Genomic DNA, 20,381 nt, shown 5'->3' on the forward strand with positions numbered 1-20,381 from the left:
AAATGGAATTTCTATTTCTAGGTCCTTGAGGAATCACCACACTGTCTTCCACAATGGTTGAACTAATTTACACTCCCACCAAAAGTGCAAAAGTGTTCCTATTTCTCCACATCCTCTCCAGCATCTGCTGTCTCCAGATTTTTTAATGATCGTCATTCTAACTGGCGTGAGATGGTATCTCAATGTAGTTTTGATTTGCATTTCTCTAATGACCAGAGATGATGAGCATTTTTTCATGTTTGTTGGCCTCATGTATGCTTTTTCTTTTTTGAGATGGAGTCTTACTCCGTCACCCAGGCTGGAGTGCAATGGTGTGGTCTCAACTCACTGCAACCTCCGCCTCCCAGGTTCAAGCGATTCTCCCGTCTCAGCCTCTTGAGTAGCTGGGACTACAGGTGCGTGCCACCATGCCCAGCTAATTTTTGTATTTTTAGTAGAAACAGGGTTTCACTATGTTGACCAGGCTGGTCTCAAACTCCTGACCTCATGATATGCCTACCTCAGCCTCCCAAAGTGCTGGGATTACTTTTCTGCTTTTAAAAGTTCTAACAATGTATTCAAATTATATCCTACTCAATATATCCATGTAACAAAATTATACTTGTACCCCCCATAAATTTATACAAATTTACAAAACAAATTATATCCTTAAAAGATCATTGTTTTCTCTGTAGGACACACAACACCGCAGGTATTTGCTGTCTCTTCTGAAGGCAGAACACTTACTGTACGTGTGAGCTGCAGCCTTCTTCCACTCATCTCTTTAACTCAATCCTTTAACTAAGGGGCCTTGTTTCAGGCATTTTTAGATCCCTGGAACTAGCACAAGGAGGGCTTCCCACAAGCAATGTTGACTATTATGGCTTCATCTTTATTTTAATTCTTCAAGTTAAAAATAGGAGATAAAGTAGCTCAACTCTCCAATTTCAGAGCTTCAAACATAATGGATCAAAGAACTCTGTCAACTCCAAGAACCACTGAAGTATTTTAACATGTCACTGTGAACTGACTAAAAGATGTACTTATGAACAGCCTTTTGAGATCCAAGTTGCTTTTAAGGAAAGTAGCCACCGTATTTACCTACAGTTACTGCACTGCGGTGACCCCAGAATTTAGAAATAGAGTATCATCTCGGAGAAATGTAGCAAACACCACCTTCAGCTCAGCCTAACTAACAGGCTAAGTTATCTGGAGAAAGAAGCCTGAGGGCAGCTGGGGACATTTGGGAGCTACCCAAGTTCAAACAAGGCAAATGGAATATACAACACCAGGGAGGGGGGCGTGGGTGAATCATAGTGACTGACTGGAATGCAGAATGGAAGCCTAAGACTTTTATGACCTGCCTTGGAAAAAGTATGTAGTCAGCACACAATCTAGAAAAGGAGGGATGCTGGGAGAAAGAATCTATCGGTGTCCTCAGCACTGTCCTGTGTGAAGGGCGTCTTTACAAGCAGATGCACATATGGCGATAATCAAAGCCAGAACTATGAACAAGTTGCCCGGGGGAAAGCAAGCAAATAGGAAGGGCAGAGGGCAGTGTTAGAGGCACAGGCAGAGAGGAGATAACCACCTCACACACACTATAGTGACTAAAATAAAAAAGATGTACCATTAAGTGTTAGTGAGGGTGTGAAGAAATGCGTACCTTCATACATGACTTCATCCTGAATGTCCCACGTTACTGGTGGGAAAATGATGTAGTCACTTTGGAAAACAATATGGTGGTTCCTCAAAAGCTTAAACAGTTACCCCACAATCCAGCAATTCCGCTCCTAGGTATAAACCCAAAGGAAATGAAAACATACATCCATGCAAAAATTAGTACATGAATGTTCATAGCAGCATAATTTATAATAGCCAATAAGATACAAACAACCCAAATGTCCATCAACTGACAAATGGATAAATAAAATATGTTATATGTATATTTATAATCCCAGCACTTTTGGAGGCCAAGGCAGGCGGATCACTTGAGGTCAGGAGTTCAAGACCAGTCTAGCCAACATGGTGAAACCCTGTCTCTACCAAAAATACAAAAAATTAACTGGGCATGGTGGTGTGTTCCTGTAATATCAGCTACTCAGGAGGCCAAGGCAGGAGAATCACTTGAACCTGGGAAGTGGAGGCTGCTGTGAACCAAGATCACGCCATTGCACTCCAGCCTGGGTGACAGAGTGAAACTCCATCTCAAAAAATAAAAATAAAAATAAAGTATGTTATACTCATACAATGGAATATTATTCAGCCATTTAAAGGAATGAAGTACATATGCTACAACCTGAGTGTGAACCTTGAAAACATATTAAATGGGCCAGGTGAGGTGGCTCACACCTATAATCCCAGCACTTTGGGAGGCCCAAGTGGGCAAATCACCTGAGCTTGGCGTTCGAGACCAGTCTGGCCAACATGGTGAAACTCCATCTCTACTAAAATTACAAAAATTAGCCAGGTGTGGTAGCAGGCACCTGTAATGTAATCCCAGCTATTCAGGAGGCGGAGGCAGGATAATTGCTCAAACCCAGGAGGTGGAGGTTGCAGTGAGCTGAGATCATGCCACTGCACTCCAGCCTTGGAGACAGAGTGAGACTCCAGCTCAAGAAAAAAAAAGAAGAAGAAGAAGAAACCAGGCACAAAGGGCCATATAGTGTATGATTCTATTTATACGAAATGTCTAGATAGGCAAATCCACAGAGACTAAATAGATTAGTGGCTGCCTAGGGTTGGGGAGCTTGGGGCAAAGATGGGGAGGGAGTGGAGAGTGTCACATGGAATGAAGAAAACAGATCTAACATGTTTGAGGCTGGGAATATCTAAGGCTCTTCCTACACTGGCCCAGCACATGGGCTCTCAGGGGAGAAAGGCTGGGGCTGCATAGGTCACCCATTATTCCTTCTCCAGTACAGGTTTTAGTGGCCCGTACTCCCCAGACTTTCCTTTCTCCTCCCTCCCCAAACACCCACGTGGCTGCCCAGGGTGCCTAAATCTGAATCTGCCTCAAACACAGAAGTTACACCTTGACTTAGCAGTTTGGATTGGAAAGCTTTACTTTCTTGCCCACTTTTTTACCTTTTGAATTCTACATTCTAAAATGGATTTTCGATCCCCCAGGGATCAAATCTCATGAGTCTGTACCTGCTTAAATTACATGGTTAATGACAAGAATGACCTGCAAAACAAATAACCCTCATGTTTTGAGATGGGGAAATGCTCCAAGAGAAGACAGAATCATGCCTTATTCAACCAGCAGTCAAGCTTTCTCTGAGCCAAAGTTCTCCTGGGAAAGAGGAGTTTCCCTAAAGAAAAGAAGCAGGACAAAGTCTAGCCCAGCATCCCTTGCAGTCCCCTCTTACTCAGACTAAACACAGGCCACACTCTGAAACCAAGGCAAAAACTGGAGTAACTGACAAGGGAGCTGGCCTTGCGCTCTTAACCCACATACCAAAGGCCCACACGACTCTGGCAGAACGCTGGGTGGGAGGCACTTACACACTCCCATCTGGGCCATTACAAGCATGCAGCTCTTTCTCCTCTTCCAGTCACAGTCTCAGGCACTTCCCCGGCCAATAAAGAGGGGGTGAGGACTCCAGCAGGAGCCCAGTGTGCGTCCCCACAAGGGGACCTTTCAAAACCCACTCGCAAGCACCGCCTGAGGATGAGGTCAGCCTCTCTTCTGTAGGCCACGAAACAAGCCGACTTTGTAGCCAGATGGCCATCCCCCTGTGAGGCCCTAAAGCTGCAAAAGGATTGGTTTCACCCACGGGGATCTCATTCCCTATGCAGGACACTCAGCCAAACCACTTGTAAATAGGTACATTCAGGCGACAGGCATAGAAACACTTATAAGAGCCTCTAGGAGGGGCATCAGGGTTGCCCTTCCCTCTCGTCCTCCCTCTCTCTGTTCTCTGACCGTAAGTCACCCTGTGCGCACTGCCGTCACCACCTCTAGGTTCACCTCCCAAAATATCTCCCTGTTTCCAGGATGATAGCCTCTTGCTCTGGAATCTATAATGGCTTCCCACTCACCACAGACCATGTTCATTCAAACACTTCACCTTGCCACTCCAGTTCCTGCAAGATGTGGTCATTTCACCTCCCCTCTCCTCTCAGTCCTTCTCCACGTGCCTCTCCTCCTCTCTAGTTACACAGCCTCGTAGTTAAGAACACATTCAGACCAGGTTCAAATCCCAGGTCTTGGGTGAGGTGCTTAAACCAATATTTCAGTTTCCCCATCTGTAGGGCAGGGGTAATGATAGCACCTACTGTTCAGGTGAGTACAGGGCTGATGAAGGGAGAAAATACAGGTACCGTGCTCAGAATAAAACCTGACACATGGTCTCACTCAATCATTAGCTATTAAAATACTTATTATTACTCATACAAGTCACTTATTTCATGAAGCCTTTCCTAGCAATACCAGTCAACATATTCTGATTCTCAAATGTTCTGTAACAGTCGGAAAGCATAAATACTGACTGGAATTGCTAGACACTGTTTCATGGGGCAGGTTACTTGGATGGTAATCAGGTGTTAATATTACCATTATGAAATTTATGTCCTAAAACCCATACCAATGGCTCCCAAATTATTTCTCCCTCCAATGTCTCAATAAATTCACGACTTAGGGATACTATCTATTTGTATAGTAACAGGTTTTGGTTTTTTGGATGCAGGCTTAATTCTGTTAAGAATAGAAACTTATGAAGAGCAGGAATCACGCTACAACCCGTGCACACTAGAGTTCCCACCATGGACCACAGAGGATCATCAAGCCACTTTAATCAATTGAGAAACTCAAGCTTGTTGAATTTACAAACAGAATACTGTATTACTTAAAAAAACAAAAGTAGTACATGAGAGATTAAGTGGACCCTTAGAATAAGAATAGAAGCCTACTCTTTCTGATAGAAAAATTAGCCAGCATGGTGGCTCACTCCTGTAGTCCCAAATTCTCAGAAGGCTGAGGCAGGAGGATCGATTGATCCTGCTCAGGTATCGCCCTGGGCAATGTCATTCCCGCTGTGGGCAGCTCCATCAGAGCCTGCTCCAGGTTTCCATCCACCTTCTCACTTGTTTGGCTGGGAAGATGCAGTGAGGAGTGGTCAGTTTGTAAGGGGAAATGGCATTTGGATAGCAAGGCTTTCCTTTCCCTCTGTCTCTAGGATAAGAGCTGCCCCCAGGGAACACGCCTGCTGCTCTCTCTTCCTGGCAAACTGTGCCTGAGCAAAGAAGCCTGCCCTTCCCAGGCACTGATGGGGCCCTGCTGGGTAAGACTGAGTCATGTGGGGATTCAGTAAAGAACACGGAAATGTACAAGAAAAGATGGTATATTTCACCAGGAACAGCTATAAACAAGGCTAAGATAAAATACACAATCATCTGATATAAACAGACAATTGTGATGGACAATGATGTGTCCAATGATGGACAATGGAGACTCAGGGGCCATGGGGCTGAATAGGAGGTGGATGATGAGAGGCTGCCTGGTGGGTACAACATGTGTTGCTCCAGGGATGGAAGCACTGAAGGCCCTGACTTCAGCACAGGCAATTTATCAATGTAGCAAAACTGCACTTGGACCCCATGAATCTACACAAATGTTTTAAAATTTAAAAATTAAAAAAAAAAAAATTCTCACCAAGTGTGGTGGCTCACACCTGTAATCCCAGCAGTTTGGGAGGCCGAGGCAGGCAGATCACGAGGTCAGGAGTTCGAGACCAGCCTGACCAACAACATGGCAAAACCCTGTCTCTACTAAAAATACAAAAAATTAGCCAGGCATGGTGGTGTGCACCTGTAATCCCAGCTACTCGGAAGGCTAAGTCAGGAGAATCACTTGCTCCCAGGACGCAGAGGCTGCAGTGAGCCGAAATCACGCCACAGCACTCCAGCCTGGGCAATAGAGCAAAACTCTGTCTCAAAAAAAAAGAAGTTCTACACCAAAAGCATCAGATAGCATCTACACTACTACTAAGGATCAAGCTGTTGATTGGTTTGCCTGTTTAGCCAGAAGGCATTAGATCTTGGAAAGCACAGAACAGTCTTCAGGAAGGTTCAAGGAGACCAGGTATACCCCAAAACACATGGGGGCACATGGGCCCCATCCTCTAAATCATGTGTCTCCCACACACCCTCATCGAACATCGGAAATAGGATGAGCTGACACCGACAAACTTACGTGCTCTTTCATCTTGTGAGCTACAGTTGTTGACATCATGATGCAGCAGAGGCCAACGACCAGAATGAAGTAGAGGGCGTACATGAAGCGGGTGCTCAGGGACTGCCGAATCCTGGGGCAGCAATCACAGCAGAGAGAGCAGCCTGCAGACCCACAGCAGCAGGCCAGCTAGAAAAGGAACACAAGACAGCACTCAGAGCACAATACTGCCATAGATTAAGAAATATGGCCGGCACTGTGATACACACCTGGAGTCCCTGCTACTCGGGGGTGGGGGGAGGGGCAGAGGATCGCTTAAGACTAGAGTTCAAGTTTAGCCTGGGCAACACACCAAGAATCTGTCTCTAAATATATATATAAACATATATATATATATATACACACATATATATATAATGTATCTAATGTATACTTTACATATACATACATACACACACACACACCCCCACACACACATATATAATTTTTTTTTTAAACAAGACTCAGTGCAGTGGTTCACATCTTTAATCCCAGCTTTGGGGTTAAAGCTTGGGAGGTCAAAGTGAGATCGCTAGAGGCCAGGAGTTTGAGATCAGCCTGGGCAACACAGCAAGATCCCATCTCTTAAGAAACATTTTTTCTTTCATTAGCCAGGCATGGTGGCACAAACCTGCAGTCCCAGCTACGTGGGAGGCTAGCTCTAAGAAAAACACGACCATGAAAAAAGAAAAACATCACATTAGGTTGGTGCAAAAGTAATTGTGGTTTTTGCCATTACTTTATATATATATGAAATTTGGTCTGGTATAAGAGCTTCTAAAACTTCTGAAATTTCCTGAGCAACAGAGATTAACAGGAGAGTATTTCGTTACTAATGCCCTTTTCAATCATACCAGAGTTTGTACGGAGGCGACTGTTCCTGGGCCTCTAGATAGCTTCAGGATAGGGGGCTGCCTATCAGTGGAACCAACTATGTGGTTTAGAGGGTCAGAACTTTCAGGAGCACACACCTGGGCGGAGACTAGAGACTCAGCTAATTACCAATGGTCCATGATTTAATCAGCCCCATGTACATAATAGTGCCTCCATAAAAACCCTAATCAATGGGCTTCAGAGCTTCCAGTCTGGTGAACACATCTGTGTCCCAGGAGGGTGGTACACTCCAAATCCATGGGAACAATGCTCTTGCGTTTGGGACCCTTCTGGACAGCACCCTGTGTACCTCTTCATCTGGCTGTTCATTTGCATCCTTTATAATAAATTGATAATCGCCAGTAAAGACTTTTCCTGAGTTCTGTGAGCCATTCTAGCCAATTTATGAACCTAAAGAGGGGGTTCTGGGAACCCCTGATTTATAGCTGGTCAGTCAGAAGCATGGAAGGCCTAAATTTGCAACTGGCATCTGAAATGGGAAAACTCTTATGGAACCGAGCCCTTACCCTATAGGGTCTGTGCTAACTCTAGGTAGTTAGTGTCAGAATTGAATTAAACTGTGGGATGCCCAATTGGTGTCCTGTACTGAGCCACATTCATCCAGGCCTTCTGCTGGTCGACCTTCCAAGCTGCAAGATGACTATTCTTCCTAGGCTCCTTGACCACAGGACGTACAGGAACAGTTTGGTGTGTGAACAAAGCTTTCATCAGAATCATTCTGGTGCTATTTTTAATGACAGTCATCAATGGCTTGGGAGATGCCCAATTATTACACAGAAAAGCCACAGTTCATCTGAAGTATTATAATCATGACTCTTTAGACAAAAAGATTTCTGGAATCAGCTAACAGCAAGAGAAGAAGTCAAGAACTAGTAAGTGAAGTGAGAAGAACATGAAAAACAGAAAGTTGGGCCCAAGAATGTGAGGGAGAAGAAAAGGAAAAATCAGTTAGGCAGACAGCTAAGGCTAGTCCTCAAGGAAAGCCTGAAAAATCACAGCTACAGGTACAAATAGAGCTGCCTGGGGAAAAACCAAACTGTACCTGCACTGATAAGAAGGAGGGACCCAACAGAGAAGCCTTTTGTTCTTTCAGTGATGAGCAGGCTACCAGGGAAAAGGTTCCTCCCCTTCTCAGGCATATATGCAGTGGGCTTGGTGAGAACTTGCACAGTGAGCAGAGGGGAGGCTTACCTAAAACAAACCTCGTTTGTAAAATAGTTATACAAATGAGAAGCTGCACTTTGTGTTTACCCAAGACATGCCCAAGGCTGCACAGATAAGTAGAGTTACACAGACAGCTTCACAGATAAGGGAAGTTATGCAAACAACTACAGAGATCAGGGGAGTTTCCCATACAGCAACCCACTCAAGTCCTCCTTTCTGCTGCAGAGAGCTTTCTTCATTAACTCCAATTTCACCCCTGTGTTCACATTGATCTCTTTTTTTTTTTGAAACACAGTGTCACTCTTCTTGCCCAAGCTAGAGTGCAATGGCATGATCTTGGCTCACTGTAACCTCCACCTCCCAGGTTCAAGCGATTCTCCTGCCTCAACCTCCCATGTAGCTTGGATTACAGGCGAACGCTACCATGCCTGGCTAATTTTTGTATTTGTAGTAGAAACGGGGTTTCACCATGTTAGCCAGGCTAGTCTCAAACTCCTGACCTCAGGTGATCCGCCCGCCTTGGCCTCCCAAAGTGCTGGGATTACAGGTGTGAGCCACCATGCCCAGCCTCACATTAATCTTTAATTTTCTTGGTCCTGAGACAACCAGCTTGGATAACACCTCAGGACAACATGATCATCAACCCTAAACCATTTCAAAAGGGACTAGTCAAAATCCATGACCCTAGGGATGAATGTACAAGCACCTAGGGCGCTGGGATGGGAAAGGCTATGCCTGCAAGCCATTCACCCTTGTAGGAAATAATAAGAGCATGTAACTTGAAGCTCAAAAGAAATGAGCTTTTTACACCGCATTTCTACCAGAGTTTCATGCCCCAAATGGTAAGCTTTTTAGGTTAATGAGTAGGAGGTGGGCCCAGAGGAGCACAGAGTTCTTGCTATACCTCTAACAGCATACACATCTTTTCTTTGGAGAAAGTGGATTCACCAGGGCAATAGAGAATGGTGATTAAAAGCTCAGGCTCAAAGTCAGCTTGGCTGGTTTTGTGGCCTGGCTTTGCCACCTACTAGCTGTGGACCACAAGCAAGTTATTCACCCTTTAAAAACTCAAGACTCCTCGTTTATAAAGTGGGTGTGGTAGAAGTACTTACACTATGTTCTCTTGGATAACCTAATCAGACGCACCTGGTGCCAGAAAGCAGTCCCTGTTATGCAAGCGGGGAATGCTACAAGAGATGACAATAAACTGCAACTTACAATAAAATCTGTATGTATTAACACTGTATTTTACATAAAACCTAAAACCTAACAATTCAATCTTTTGATAATGATTTGGAAGGAAGTTTGAGACTTTGCAAGGCTTCAAGACAAGCATCAATTAGAATGCTACACCATAAACATCACTTATAATGAGCTAAGATCACAGGCATCTGGGTAAGACAACATACCATAATGATGGTATGACAGATCTTGGAATCACGGTCATTTCCCCAGTTATCTCATCTACTTCATGAGACTGTCCTTGTTTGAGCCCTTTGTCATTCTGTACTGTTTCACCACTTCAAATTCTTCCTAACCAACTCTCTCCATCTTATGTCCAGTTTTCCAAGCCAGCTTCCTCCAGAGTCTTCTTGACTCACAAAATTCAGCCACCGCTTTGTGAAAGAAAACATTCTACTTGGGCTGAGATAAGAGAATACACAAGTGATATCCTAACATTACGGCATGTGTGGGTGCTTTTATGGGCCACTTTGCTTTACAATTCCTTCATTGATGTTCTCAATCTCTGCTTTTACTGACCTCTTTCCATTCACATGCCCAGTGGCTTTTCTCTGCCTCCTGAACCCTTTCCCAACTGCCTCCTTCGCCGATTTTTGTTGTTGTTGTTGTTGTTGTTGTTGTTGTCAAAGAGACAGAGTTTCATTGTGTTACAATGGGCTCAAGTGTAACACAGTGAAACTCTGTTTCTTTAAACTCTATCTCAAACTCCTGGGCTCAAGTAATGCTCCTGCCTCAGCCTTAGCTGGGACTACAAGCACAGGACACCACGATACCATGCCTGGCTGGCTGCTAACTCTCTAAGTTACCATGTGGTCTTAGATAACCTCTCACTGTATTTCAAGTTCAAATGTGATCAACAAAATACTTATTATATTTGGGAAAATAAGTATTTTGAAAATAGTTAATGCCTCCCACAATAAAACATTCCCACAGCTGAATCAACATTTAAACTTACTATTACCTCCACAGAGGGAAAAATGAACAGATACATACACACTGTGAGCCTAATTGAATTTAATCATCTAAAGACAAATAGCAACAGCAGGAATGTGACTGTGGAAAACGTAAAAAGAAAGCCCTATTGGTTTAACCCTATCCCATCATTGAAGTCATATGTCATTGTATGGATCTAATTTTCCAAATTTAATTTTTATTCTTACCCTCTACAATGCTATAGTATTAAAAATATACATATGTATATATATTTGTATGTGCCTATATGTATGTGTACCTATATACACACATTCCAAATATCAGAATGCACTAGCCTTTCTCTACTAGCCCAAAAGTGATTCTTCAAAGTAAACTAAGGCAATAATTAAGGGTACATCCATATTATCTTAAGCTACACATTGATATAGACACCAGGTGGAAATTAAAAACAGCATCCATAAAAGAAACATTTATGTTAGCATCTAGGGAATCTCACAACCCTGCTGTCTGACCACTTGTTTCTGGAGAAGCATAACTCTGAATAAAATGGCTTCACATCCAGGCCCTGCCAACTATAGGGGTAAGACACTGAGCATGTCACTCACTTCCAAAACTGGAAAAGTCAATTCCTGGCTGGAACTACTGGTGCTTTCACAAGCTTGGAGAGAAGGGCCACGGTTTCATTACCCTGGGCTCCAAAAGGGCATACAGCTTTTACTGAACAAGTCAGCATATAAAAAACAAATAAATACAGAATGTACAACACCAAGAGGGAACACTAATATAAAACATGGACTTTAGTGGTAGTGATCTGTCAAGGTAGGTTCATTGATTCTAACAAAGGTACCCCTCTGGTGGGAGGTGCTGATAATGGGGGAGGCCGTGCCAGTTGGGAGGGGTAGCATACGGGAACTCTCTGTAACTTCCTCTTAATTGTGCTGTGAACCTAAAACTGCTCTAAAAAAATATTAAGCCTATTTTTAAAAAGTCTAAACAACACAGTACCTGCCCACCAATGGCTCAGTAAATGGATGCTGGCTGAATAATGCATGGTAAAGTCACAGTGACAACACTCCTCAAACACAGTGGCTGGCAATCCCTCCATGGGACCAAGTTCACAACTGCAAGCTACACTCAATTTCCTACGCAAGCGCTGAATCACAGAGAATACTAAGGGTGTCAATTTGCAGATACTGTACACTCTCCTCCACAGGAGGTAACATTACACATGCAAAAGGGAGTCCAACAATATCTTTGGAGGCAATGCTTGCAATCCTTCCAGAAATTCCTCTCACAGATACATTTCCAAAAAGGCACAGAGATTTAGGTATGAGGTTGTTCATTATAAACACTGGAAACAGCCCTATTTTCCAGCTACACAGGAATGAATTACAACCTATACAATGAAATATATTTTAAAACAATACGTTAGTTGTGTTAGACCAAATTGTGTCCCCCCAAATTCCCATGTTGAAGTGCTAACCCCTAGTACCTCAGAAAGTGACTGTATTTGCAGACAGGGCCTTTAAAAAGGTAATTAAGGTTAGGCCAGGCTGGGTAGATCACACCTATAATCCCAACTCCCAAGACGGGCGGATTGCTTGAGGCCAGAAGTTCAAGACCAGCCTGGCCAACATGTCAACACCCCATCTCTACTAACAGTACAGAAATTAGCCAGGCATGGTGGCACATTCCTGTAGTCCCAGCTTCTGAGGAGGTTGTGGCATGAGAATCGCTGAAACCCGGGAAGCAGAAGTTGCAGTGAGTCAAGATTACACCACTGAACTCCAGCCTGGGTGACATAGCATGACTCTGTCTCAATGAAAAGGTGTTTAAAGTTAAATACTACTACTGGGGTGGTCCATAATCCAACAGGACTGCTTATAAGAGGAGGATGCTGGGCCCAGTGTCTCACACCTGTAATCCCAGCACTTTGGGAGGCTGAGGCAGGCAGATCACAATGACAGGAGTTCGAGACCAGCCTGGCCAACATGGTGAAACCCCCGTCTCTACTAAAAATACAAAAATTAGCCAGGTGTGGTGGTACGTGCCTGTAATCCCAGCTACTTGGGAGGGCTGAGGCAGGAGAATTGCTTGAGCCTGGGAGGTGGAGGTTGCAGTAAGCCGAGATCATGCCACTGCACTCCAGCCTGGATGACAGAGCAAGACTTGGTCTCGGGGGGGGAAAAAAAAAAACAGAGGAGGACACACACACAGGGACAGCACAGCAACACGATGGCCATCTATAAGCCGAGGAGAGAGGCTGCAGAAGAAACCAACCTGCATACAACTTGCTCTTGGACTTCTGGCCTCCAGAAGTGAGAAGCTGGATTTCTGTTGGGTAAACCACCCAGTCAGTGTTACTTTGTTACAGTAGCCCCAGCCAACTAACACAGGCAGTACGCTATTTTGTATATCTACCTACATACGCATATGTGGTGTATATGCATACATAAAAGACCACTAACACTGACTGCCTGGGAACAGGCCTAAATGTGGGGAGGAACAGGGGACATCTATTACTTAGTGTTCTGCTCTCCTGGTTGGGTTTTTACCGTGTGTATGCATTACTCTTATAGTTAAAACATAAAGAAAACGGACTAATTGAGAAAAGCAAATTAGGCACAGTGGCTCATGCCTGTAATCCCAGAGCTTTTGGGAGGCGGAGGTGGGTGGATCACTTGAGCTCAGGAGTTTAAGCCCAGCCAGGGCAACACGGCGAAATCTTGTTTCTACAAAAAATACAAAAATTAGCCATGCGTGGTGGTGCATGCCTGTGGTCCCAGCTACTTGGGAAGCTGAGGCAGAAGGACTGCCTCTCAAGTAGCTCGAGGCAGGTCGAGGCTGCAGTAAGCAGAGACTGCACCATTGCAGTCTGGTCCAGGCCACAGAGACCCTGTCTCAAAAAAGAAAAAGAAAAGCAACTAAGTTGAACGACACTGATATAAAAGCATTTGCAAATGTGGTATTGTTGTGTGTTGGGGTTTTTCCTTTCTGAAGACGCTTCCCCTCCCCCAAACATACTGCAAAGAAAAATCTTTCAAAGAGCCTGGCACACCCTCCCTCCAACCGCAGGAATGGCAAAGGCTTTTCCAAATAGGAGGTGCTTTGTCCTTGCTGGGACAAAGAATCAAAATGAAAGGATAAGCCAGCTCTGGCTTATCTTACCTGAAGCGGGGCCTCCTGCTTAGTGTTATTTTTTTTCTCCAATCCAAAGACCAGCCCTGCAACACACACCCATATAACTACAGAAAATAAATATGTCTCCCTCTCTGTCCTCCCCACCGGCCTTGGGCACAGATGGTCCTTCCAAGCATTGATCTAGGTATGTGAGGAAATGCTCACAGAAACATGAGCTAGGGCTGGCAGTAACTTTCAAGTACTTTTTCTGTTAAATAAAAAGCACAATACCTCATCACCTAGAATTTCCAGTTGGCAACAAGAATAAGGAAGAAGGCCAAACATATTACAAAATCGGCACACAAACACACACAACACATGTACCTTAATCATAAAAGGGTCTCTGTCTCTCTCTCTCAAGTCTTATTTTCACAGTTCCAAAGGCCTGACTACCAGGTTAAGTCACAGTAACCAAGAGGACAAACTGCTGGGAAGAGCACAGGTCCAAGAATCTGAGAACCTGGACTCAACTCCAGCAAAGTGACCTTCTTTTCTGGGTCTTGGTTGTCACCACCTGCAAGTCGAAGGAGCCCAGGTAGACAATAGGTGGTAGATGAATAGGATTCATCTCACATCCAGGGCAGCGGCTGCCAGAAACTCTATGCTGAGGAGGATTCTTAAGGCTGAATTTTTCAGCAGGCAGAGTATAATGACCAATGAGTGCCATCTGCCACAGGCATGGAAAGATAGCATGGTGGCATCACACCACATTCCTGTCAACTCCACAAGGGGTAACTGGATATCCTTAGCATCCATAACTTCTTAGATGCTGAAAAACAAACTGCAACAGGCAAGCATGCCAAGTTAACCCCACAGCAAGGAGGAGAGAAAAGCAACCACAAAGAGAAGCAAGAACTAAAAAGTGGAGCAGCGGCAAGCTCTTTAAGCACCCCACGGGGGAGACAAAATGGCAAATGAAAGAAGCCACGTTTGCTTATTCCGCTTACCCACAGAATTTTACAAAGTCCCTTACCAGCAGAATTTCACAAAGCCCCTGACTCTGACTGAGTGTGTCCCTCCAGAGGAATGCCCTGAAGATGATCAGCAGTACACAGCACAGGTTCCCAAACCTCTTGCCTGAATCACTTTAAATATATATACACTTTTTTCCTTTTTTTCTTTTTTTTTTTTTTTTTTTTTTTTTTTTTTTTTTTTTTTTTTTTTTTTTTTTTTTTTTTTTTTTTTTTTTTTTTTTGAGACAGTCTCGCTCTGTCACCTGGCTGGAGTACAGTGGCACGATCTTGGCTCACTGCACCCTCCACCTGCCAGGTTCAAGTGATTCTCCAGCCTCAGCCTCCTGGGTAGCTGGGATTATAGGCACCCAAACACCCAGTTAATTTTTTGTATTTTTAGTAAACACGGGGTTTCACCATGTTAGCCAGGCTGGTCTCAAACTCCTGACCTCAGGATCTGCCTGCCTTGGCCTCCCAAAGTGCTGGGATTATAGGTGTGAGCCACCGCACCCAGCCCTGAATCATTTTATTTGCACATCTGTTGTAACTTCTGAGCAGTGGAAGAGCTGCCATCACCTGCCTATAAACTGTGGGCTGAAACTCTCCTTTGGAGCAGTCTAACAGAAACCCTCGGAAAGACTATCAGGTGGCAATCTTCGGCAAGACCTGTGAATAAACTAACTTGATTTTAAAGCCTGATTTTTCTTTTGCTGACACACAGGTAATGTAAGCATCACTCTATTGCTGCATGGTCTATGTTCTGCACGGTACCAGCTCACACCTTACATTCATGACAATGGCCCAGGCAGCACCTATGTTCTGATACCTTTATTCCACTTCCAAATGAAGTGTCCTAAGCAAATAAATGCTTAGGATACTTCTGTCACAAGAATGATCCCAAAGGTGGGTCACATTTTTTAGCCTCAATGCTTGAGTTTGGGCGAGTATGAACTCCTTGGCCATGTGGAAAGCAACTATTCTGAAAGACCGGCTCCTTCGTGTGCCTAAACTAAGTCCAAACCGTAAAAGGAAGTACGACACCACCCTTTATTCAGTCCCTTTTCCTCACTTGTAGAAATACAGGAGACCTAGCAAAACTAAGGAAAGACATTAAGAGTTTTCTGTGAGCTACAAAAATCATAATACTGTTCCTTAATAAACAGCAGTGGGACGGGGAACAGCGGGGAAGTTCCTCAAACATTGAAGCTGACCAAGCTGTTAGAACTCAGGCGTTCCTGGGCATGCTGGGAGGCTGCAGCACCAAGGAAACAGAAGAAAAGCACTGGCTGGGTGTGGTGGCTCGTGCCTGTAATCCCAGCACTTTGGGCTTGGTGGATCATAGGTCAAGAGATCAAGACCATCCTGGCCAACATGGTGAAACTCCATCTCTACTAAAAATATAAAAAAATTAACCCGGCATGGTGGCACATACCTGTAGTACCAGCTACTCTGGAGGCTGAGGTAGGAGAATTGCTTGAACCTGGGAGGCAGAGGTTGCAATGAGCCCAGATCACACCACTGCACTCCAGCCTGGTGATAGAGTGAAACTCGTCTCAAAAAAAAAAAAGCATTAAAAACCTAAAACTGGGTTCAAATTTTTTTTATTCGAGTAAACAGTACTGCATCTTTTAACTACACATTTCCACATCCTTCAGTAATATATAGTACTACCCATGCTGGGTCAGGGCTTCATTCCCTTCCTTCTCTTTTGAAGCTTTGGGGTTACCTTTGAGTGAATTGTGGTCTGCAGAAGAAATGAACAATTCTCTACCTTGAAGAGCAACATTCACTGAAATTCTGGACCCAACAACAAACACTTTGTGGCATATTCTCCCCATCCCAAGCTCAGAAACAGCTTCCACTGAGCTTAGATAGACCTTTCTTTCCACTATAAGAGGGCACTGGCGGGGTGGGGGGCGGAGTGGCACCACAGTGCCAGGTACTGTCTTTTCTTGATGGTTATGCAATGACATGGTGCAACTTAAAAGCTAGGAGAACAAGCACAAAAATTCCTCTGCTCAATAAAGGAGTTTCTGCACAATCGGTGTAGCTGCAGGTAGTTCCTAATTCACAAACGGCTGTATTCTGGAAAACTCAACACATACACATGCGGTTTTTCCGGGGCTTACAGTGGCTTTCCCCCATACAAAAGAATACACGGCAACCTATGAAAGCTTACTGAATCAGCCAGGTGCGGTGGCTTACACCTGTAATCCCAACACTTTGGGAGGTCGAGGAAGGTGGATCACTTGAGGCCAGGAGCTCGAGATCAGCCTGGACAATATGGTGAAACCCTGTCTCTACTAAAAATACAAAAATTAGCTGGATGTGGTGGCGGGTACCTGTAATCCCAGCTACTTGGGAGGCTGAGGCAGGAGAATCGATTGAACTGGGGATGCGGAGGTTGTAGTTAGCCGAGATCGCTACACTCCAGCCAAAGAGACTCTGTCTCAAAAAAACAGAAAGCTTACTGAATCCACAATAATATTAGCTACCAATAGTTAACACTTATTCATCTCTTGCTCTCTGCAAGATACAACTATTATTATTACCGATTAACAATCATCCCTATTTTACAGAGATGAGAGCAGGGCTCAGAGAGGTTAGGCAGCTTAAGGTCAGAGCCGGCAAGTGCTAGACTTATTTAAATCTGGTAGGCTCTTTGCCATTCTTCTTCACTTACTACTGGCATAGGTGCGTGAACAAGACAGGTAACACTGGCCTGAAACTGGCTTTGAACTTCGGTTTCCTATAGAAGGGAGACAGGCTACATTGGAAAAAGGAAGCAATTTTTCTTCCCTGCCCCTGTGTGTACAGTAAGCATTCAGTAAGTATCTGAAGAGGTCACTTCCCTTTCTGTGTCCCTTCCTGTCTCACATACAACCTCTCAATGGCCTCAGTGAACCTGCATGGCTTCTTCTAGTGCCTTGCCCCAGGCAGCTCAACCACCCCAATCACCAAGCTCCCTGCCTCACCAAGTCCTACCCCTGATTAAAAGCCCTATTCCTAATCCTATGGAGATAACAAGGCCATTCATTCACTCTGCTAATATTTACTATACTCTATGCCTGCTATGTGCTTTGTTAATTCCTGGGAATGCCACAGTAAACAAGAAACCTTGATTCTACCCTAAGCAAGAAAACAAAGATATACATAAGAATGACCATCTACATGACATCTATTATACATCTAATACATGTGGTTTCAGAGAAGAAACCTGAATGTTCAATAAAAAGAGTATGATTTAAGATCAATTAAATTATGAAAGGTTCATATTATAGAATATAATACACCAACTGAAATGATGATACAGGTTATACAGAAAAATGTACGGCCATCGAAAGACATCCACACTGTAGAAACTGAAAACCGTTAACATAATAGTATCAAGTATGACATCATTTTGGGTAAAAATGTAACAAGCCATAGATCAGCACTAACAACAAAAAACAAACTAGAAGGATATACCAATATACCAACAGTAGTTAACAGAGTTGTAGAATTATGAGTGACTACGCTCCTCTGCATTTTCTGAACTCTCCACAACAAGCATACATCTTATAATTAGAAAAACATTACAAGTTTCTATTTTGGAAGAAAACAAAACATTCCTGTTCCACCTCATAGGCGTAAGCCCTCATATATTTGTTAAATGCATCAGCCACTGAGTAAATCAAACCTACTTCAGCTATGTGATTGGAAGAAAACAGCCAGAGTGAACTATCACCATAAGTGAGGCATTAAAAAAAAAACAAACAAAAAAAACCTACTGTCCTGTATACTTAAAAATAGTTGGGTCGGGCACAGTGGCTCAAGCTTGTAATCCTAGCACTTTGGGAGGCCAAGGTGGGCAGATCACTTGAGGCCATGAGTTGGAGACCAGACTGACCAACACGGTGAAACCCCTTCTTTACTAAAAATGCAAAATTAGCTGGGTGTGGCAGCACATGCCTGTAATCCCAGCTACTCGGGAGGCGGAGGTAGGAGAATCACTTGAACCTGGGAGGTGTAGGTTGCAGTGAGCCAAGATTGTGCCATTGCATTCCAACCTGGGCAACAAAAGTGAAACTCCCATCTCAAAAAATGATTAAGATGGTAAATTTTATGTATGTGTTTTTCACCCTGCAAGAAAAAAAATTCCTTAAGCCTTGTAAAACTTTTTAGAGTTTAATATAAATAAACCAAAACTTGGTAGAATTTGAAGCATTTAAAAATAAAATGAAAAAAATTAAACAGCTATCGACATGGCTTGGATTTGTGTGTCTCCACCCAAATCTCATGTAGAATTGTAATCCTTAATGTCAGAGGTGGGGCCTGGTGGGAGGTGACTGAATCATAGGGGAAGATTTCTCATGAATGGTTTAGCACCATCCACTGGGTACTGTTCTCACAATAGGGAGTGTGCTCTCATGAGAGCTGGTCATCTAAAACTGTGGCATCTTTTCACTCACTCTCTCTCTTGCTCCTGCTCCTGTCATGTAAGACACCTGCTCCTCCTTTGCCTTCTGCAATAATTGGAAGTTTCCTGAGGCCTCCCTGAAAGCAGAACCCGCTATGCTTCCTGTACAGCCTGCAGAATGGTGAGCCACTTAAACCTCTTTTCTTTATAAATTACTCAGTCTCAGGTATTTCTTTACAGCAATGCAAGAACAGATTAAAATGGCTACCTAAAAGTTCAAGAGGTTGAACAGAAAGCTATGTATTTCCCTACGTTGGAAATACACTCTTATAGTTCCTTTACCTAGGTTTCTTAAATTTTGAGTTCAGAGAATCCCCTACAGCACTAAGGCTTTCATAATCACACCCATAATTGTGCCAGCAGGATTGTGGGGACCATGAGAGAGGAGTTTCTGACAAGTGATTTCTCACACAAGTTTCAACATACTAGAGCTGTGTTATTTTCCATATTGAACATTTCCATGAAACCAACAGTGAAGGGTCAGCGTAGTATCTCCAGCCACCAGAACCAAGTATGAAATGGGCAAGAACAGGCTGTGAACAATGCAAAGCCAGCAACCAGCTTTGGGGTTGCAATGGAGTCCGGGGCAAAGATGTTCTCTCCTTTTTTGGCATTTCTTTCTCAGGAGGTTAGGGTTACTTTCAGCACCAAAAGAATGTTTATCGAGTCCTCTGTTCTCAGACAACAGCGGGATTCTTTGAATCATTCCATTACACTGCCCTCTCTATAAAAAAATATCTCATTACACTTGATACATTTCAGCAGGTTGGTACGATCTATAGGGTTTGAGGCTGAAGGGTAAACAACCTCCCTTCTGACAACTCAACAGAAAACAAACGTTCCTGAGAGGCAGATCCTTCAGAGCAAGATTTCTCAGACTCAGCACGATTGACACTGGGGTCCAGAAAGTTCTTTCTTGTGAGGGGCTGTCCTGTAGACCAGATGCTGATGTTCAGCAACATCCCTGCCTCCACCGCTAGATGCCAGCTGCAACTCTCCCTCTTCCCTGCAAGGCGTGACGATCAGAAATGTCTCCAGACAATGGCTCCCCAGTTAAAAGCCACTGAGTTAGGGGTGCAGAGCAAGAGCCATCTCCACAGTCAGATTGTCGGGGCTCACCACCTTCAGTCTTAACACAGAACAGCATGCTGGCAACTTGCGAGAATAGCACTTCTATGTGCGTGAGAACACCTGCTGGAAAGCTAAAGCCGTCTTTACGCCTTCATTCCCACTAAGGAAGAAACAAGAGCTGTTGGAACATTCATTTGCACCCACTGAAGCAACAAATACCTGTGGGAGAAGAGGGCTGAAAAAGGTGAGTTAGGCCGGGCACAGTAACTCACGCCTGTAATCCCAGCACTTT

General features: G+C 44.0%; 1 protein-coding gene and 1 long non-coding RNA gene across 3 annotated transcripts in view; both read right to left on the reverse strand.

Moving 5' to 3' along the window:
* SERINC5 (serine incorporator 5) overlaps positions 1 to 20,381 on the reverse strand; it is a 130,011-nt gene that overhangs the window by 61,500 nt on the left and 48,130 nt on the right. The window contains exon 2 of one of the 2 annotated variants that reach the window (XM_017507410.2): positions 6,176 to 6,343. In XM_017507410.2, the coding sequence (XP_017362899.1) occupies positions 6,176 to 6,343 (168 nt within the window). Of the gene's footprint in view, positions 1 to 3,439; positions 3,641 to 6,175; positions 6,344 to 20,381 lie in introns of those variants that run through there. The other variant, XM_037731049.1, reaches the window with a different exon arrangement.
* LOC108288481 overlaps positions 16,833 to 20,381 on the reverse strand; it is a 16,227-nt gene continuing 12,678 nt past the window's right edge. The window contains exon 3 of the long non-coding RNA XR_001818719.2: positions 16,833 to 16,982. This is a non-coding gene — a long non-coding RNA (uncharacterized LOC108288481). The remainder of the gene's footprint in view (positions 16,983 to 20,381) is intronic.

Source organism: Cebus imitator, unplaced genomic scaffold, assembly GCF_001604975.1.
Source record: "Cebus imitator isolate Cc_AM_T3 unplaced genomic scaffold, Cebus_imitator-1.0 Scaffold16, whole genome shotgun sequence".
Taxonomy (NCBI): domain Eukaryota; kingdom Metazoa; phylum Chordata; class Mammalia; order Primates; family Cebidae; genus Cebus; species Cebus imitator.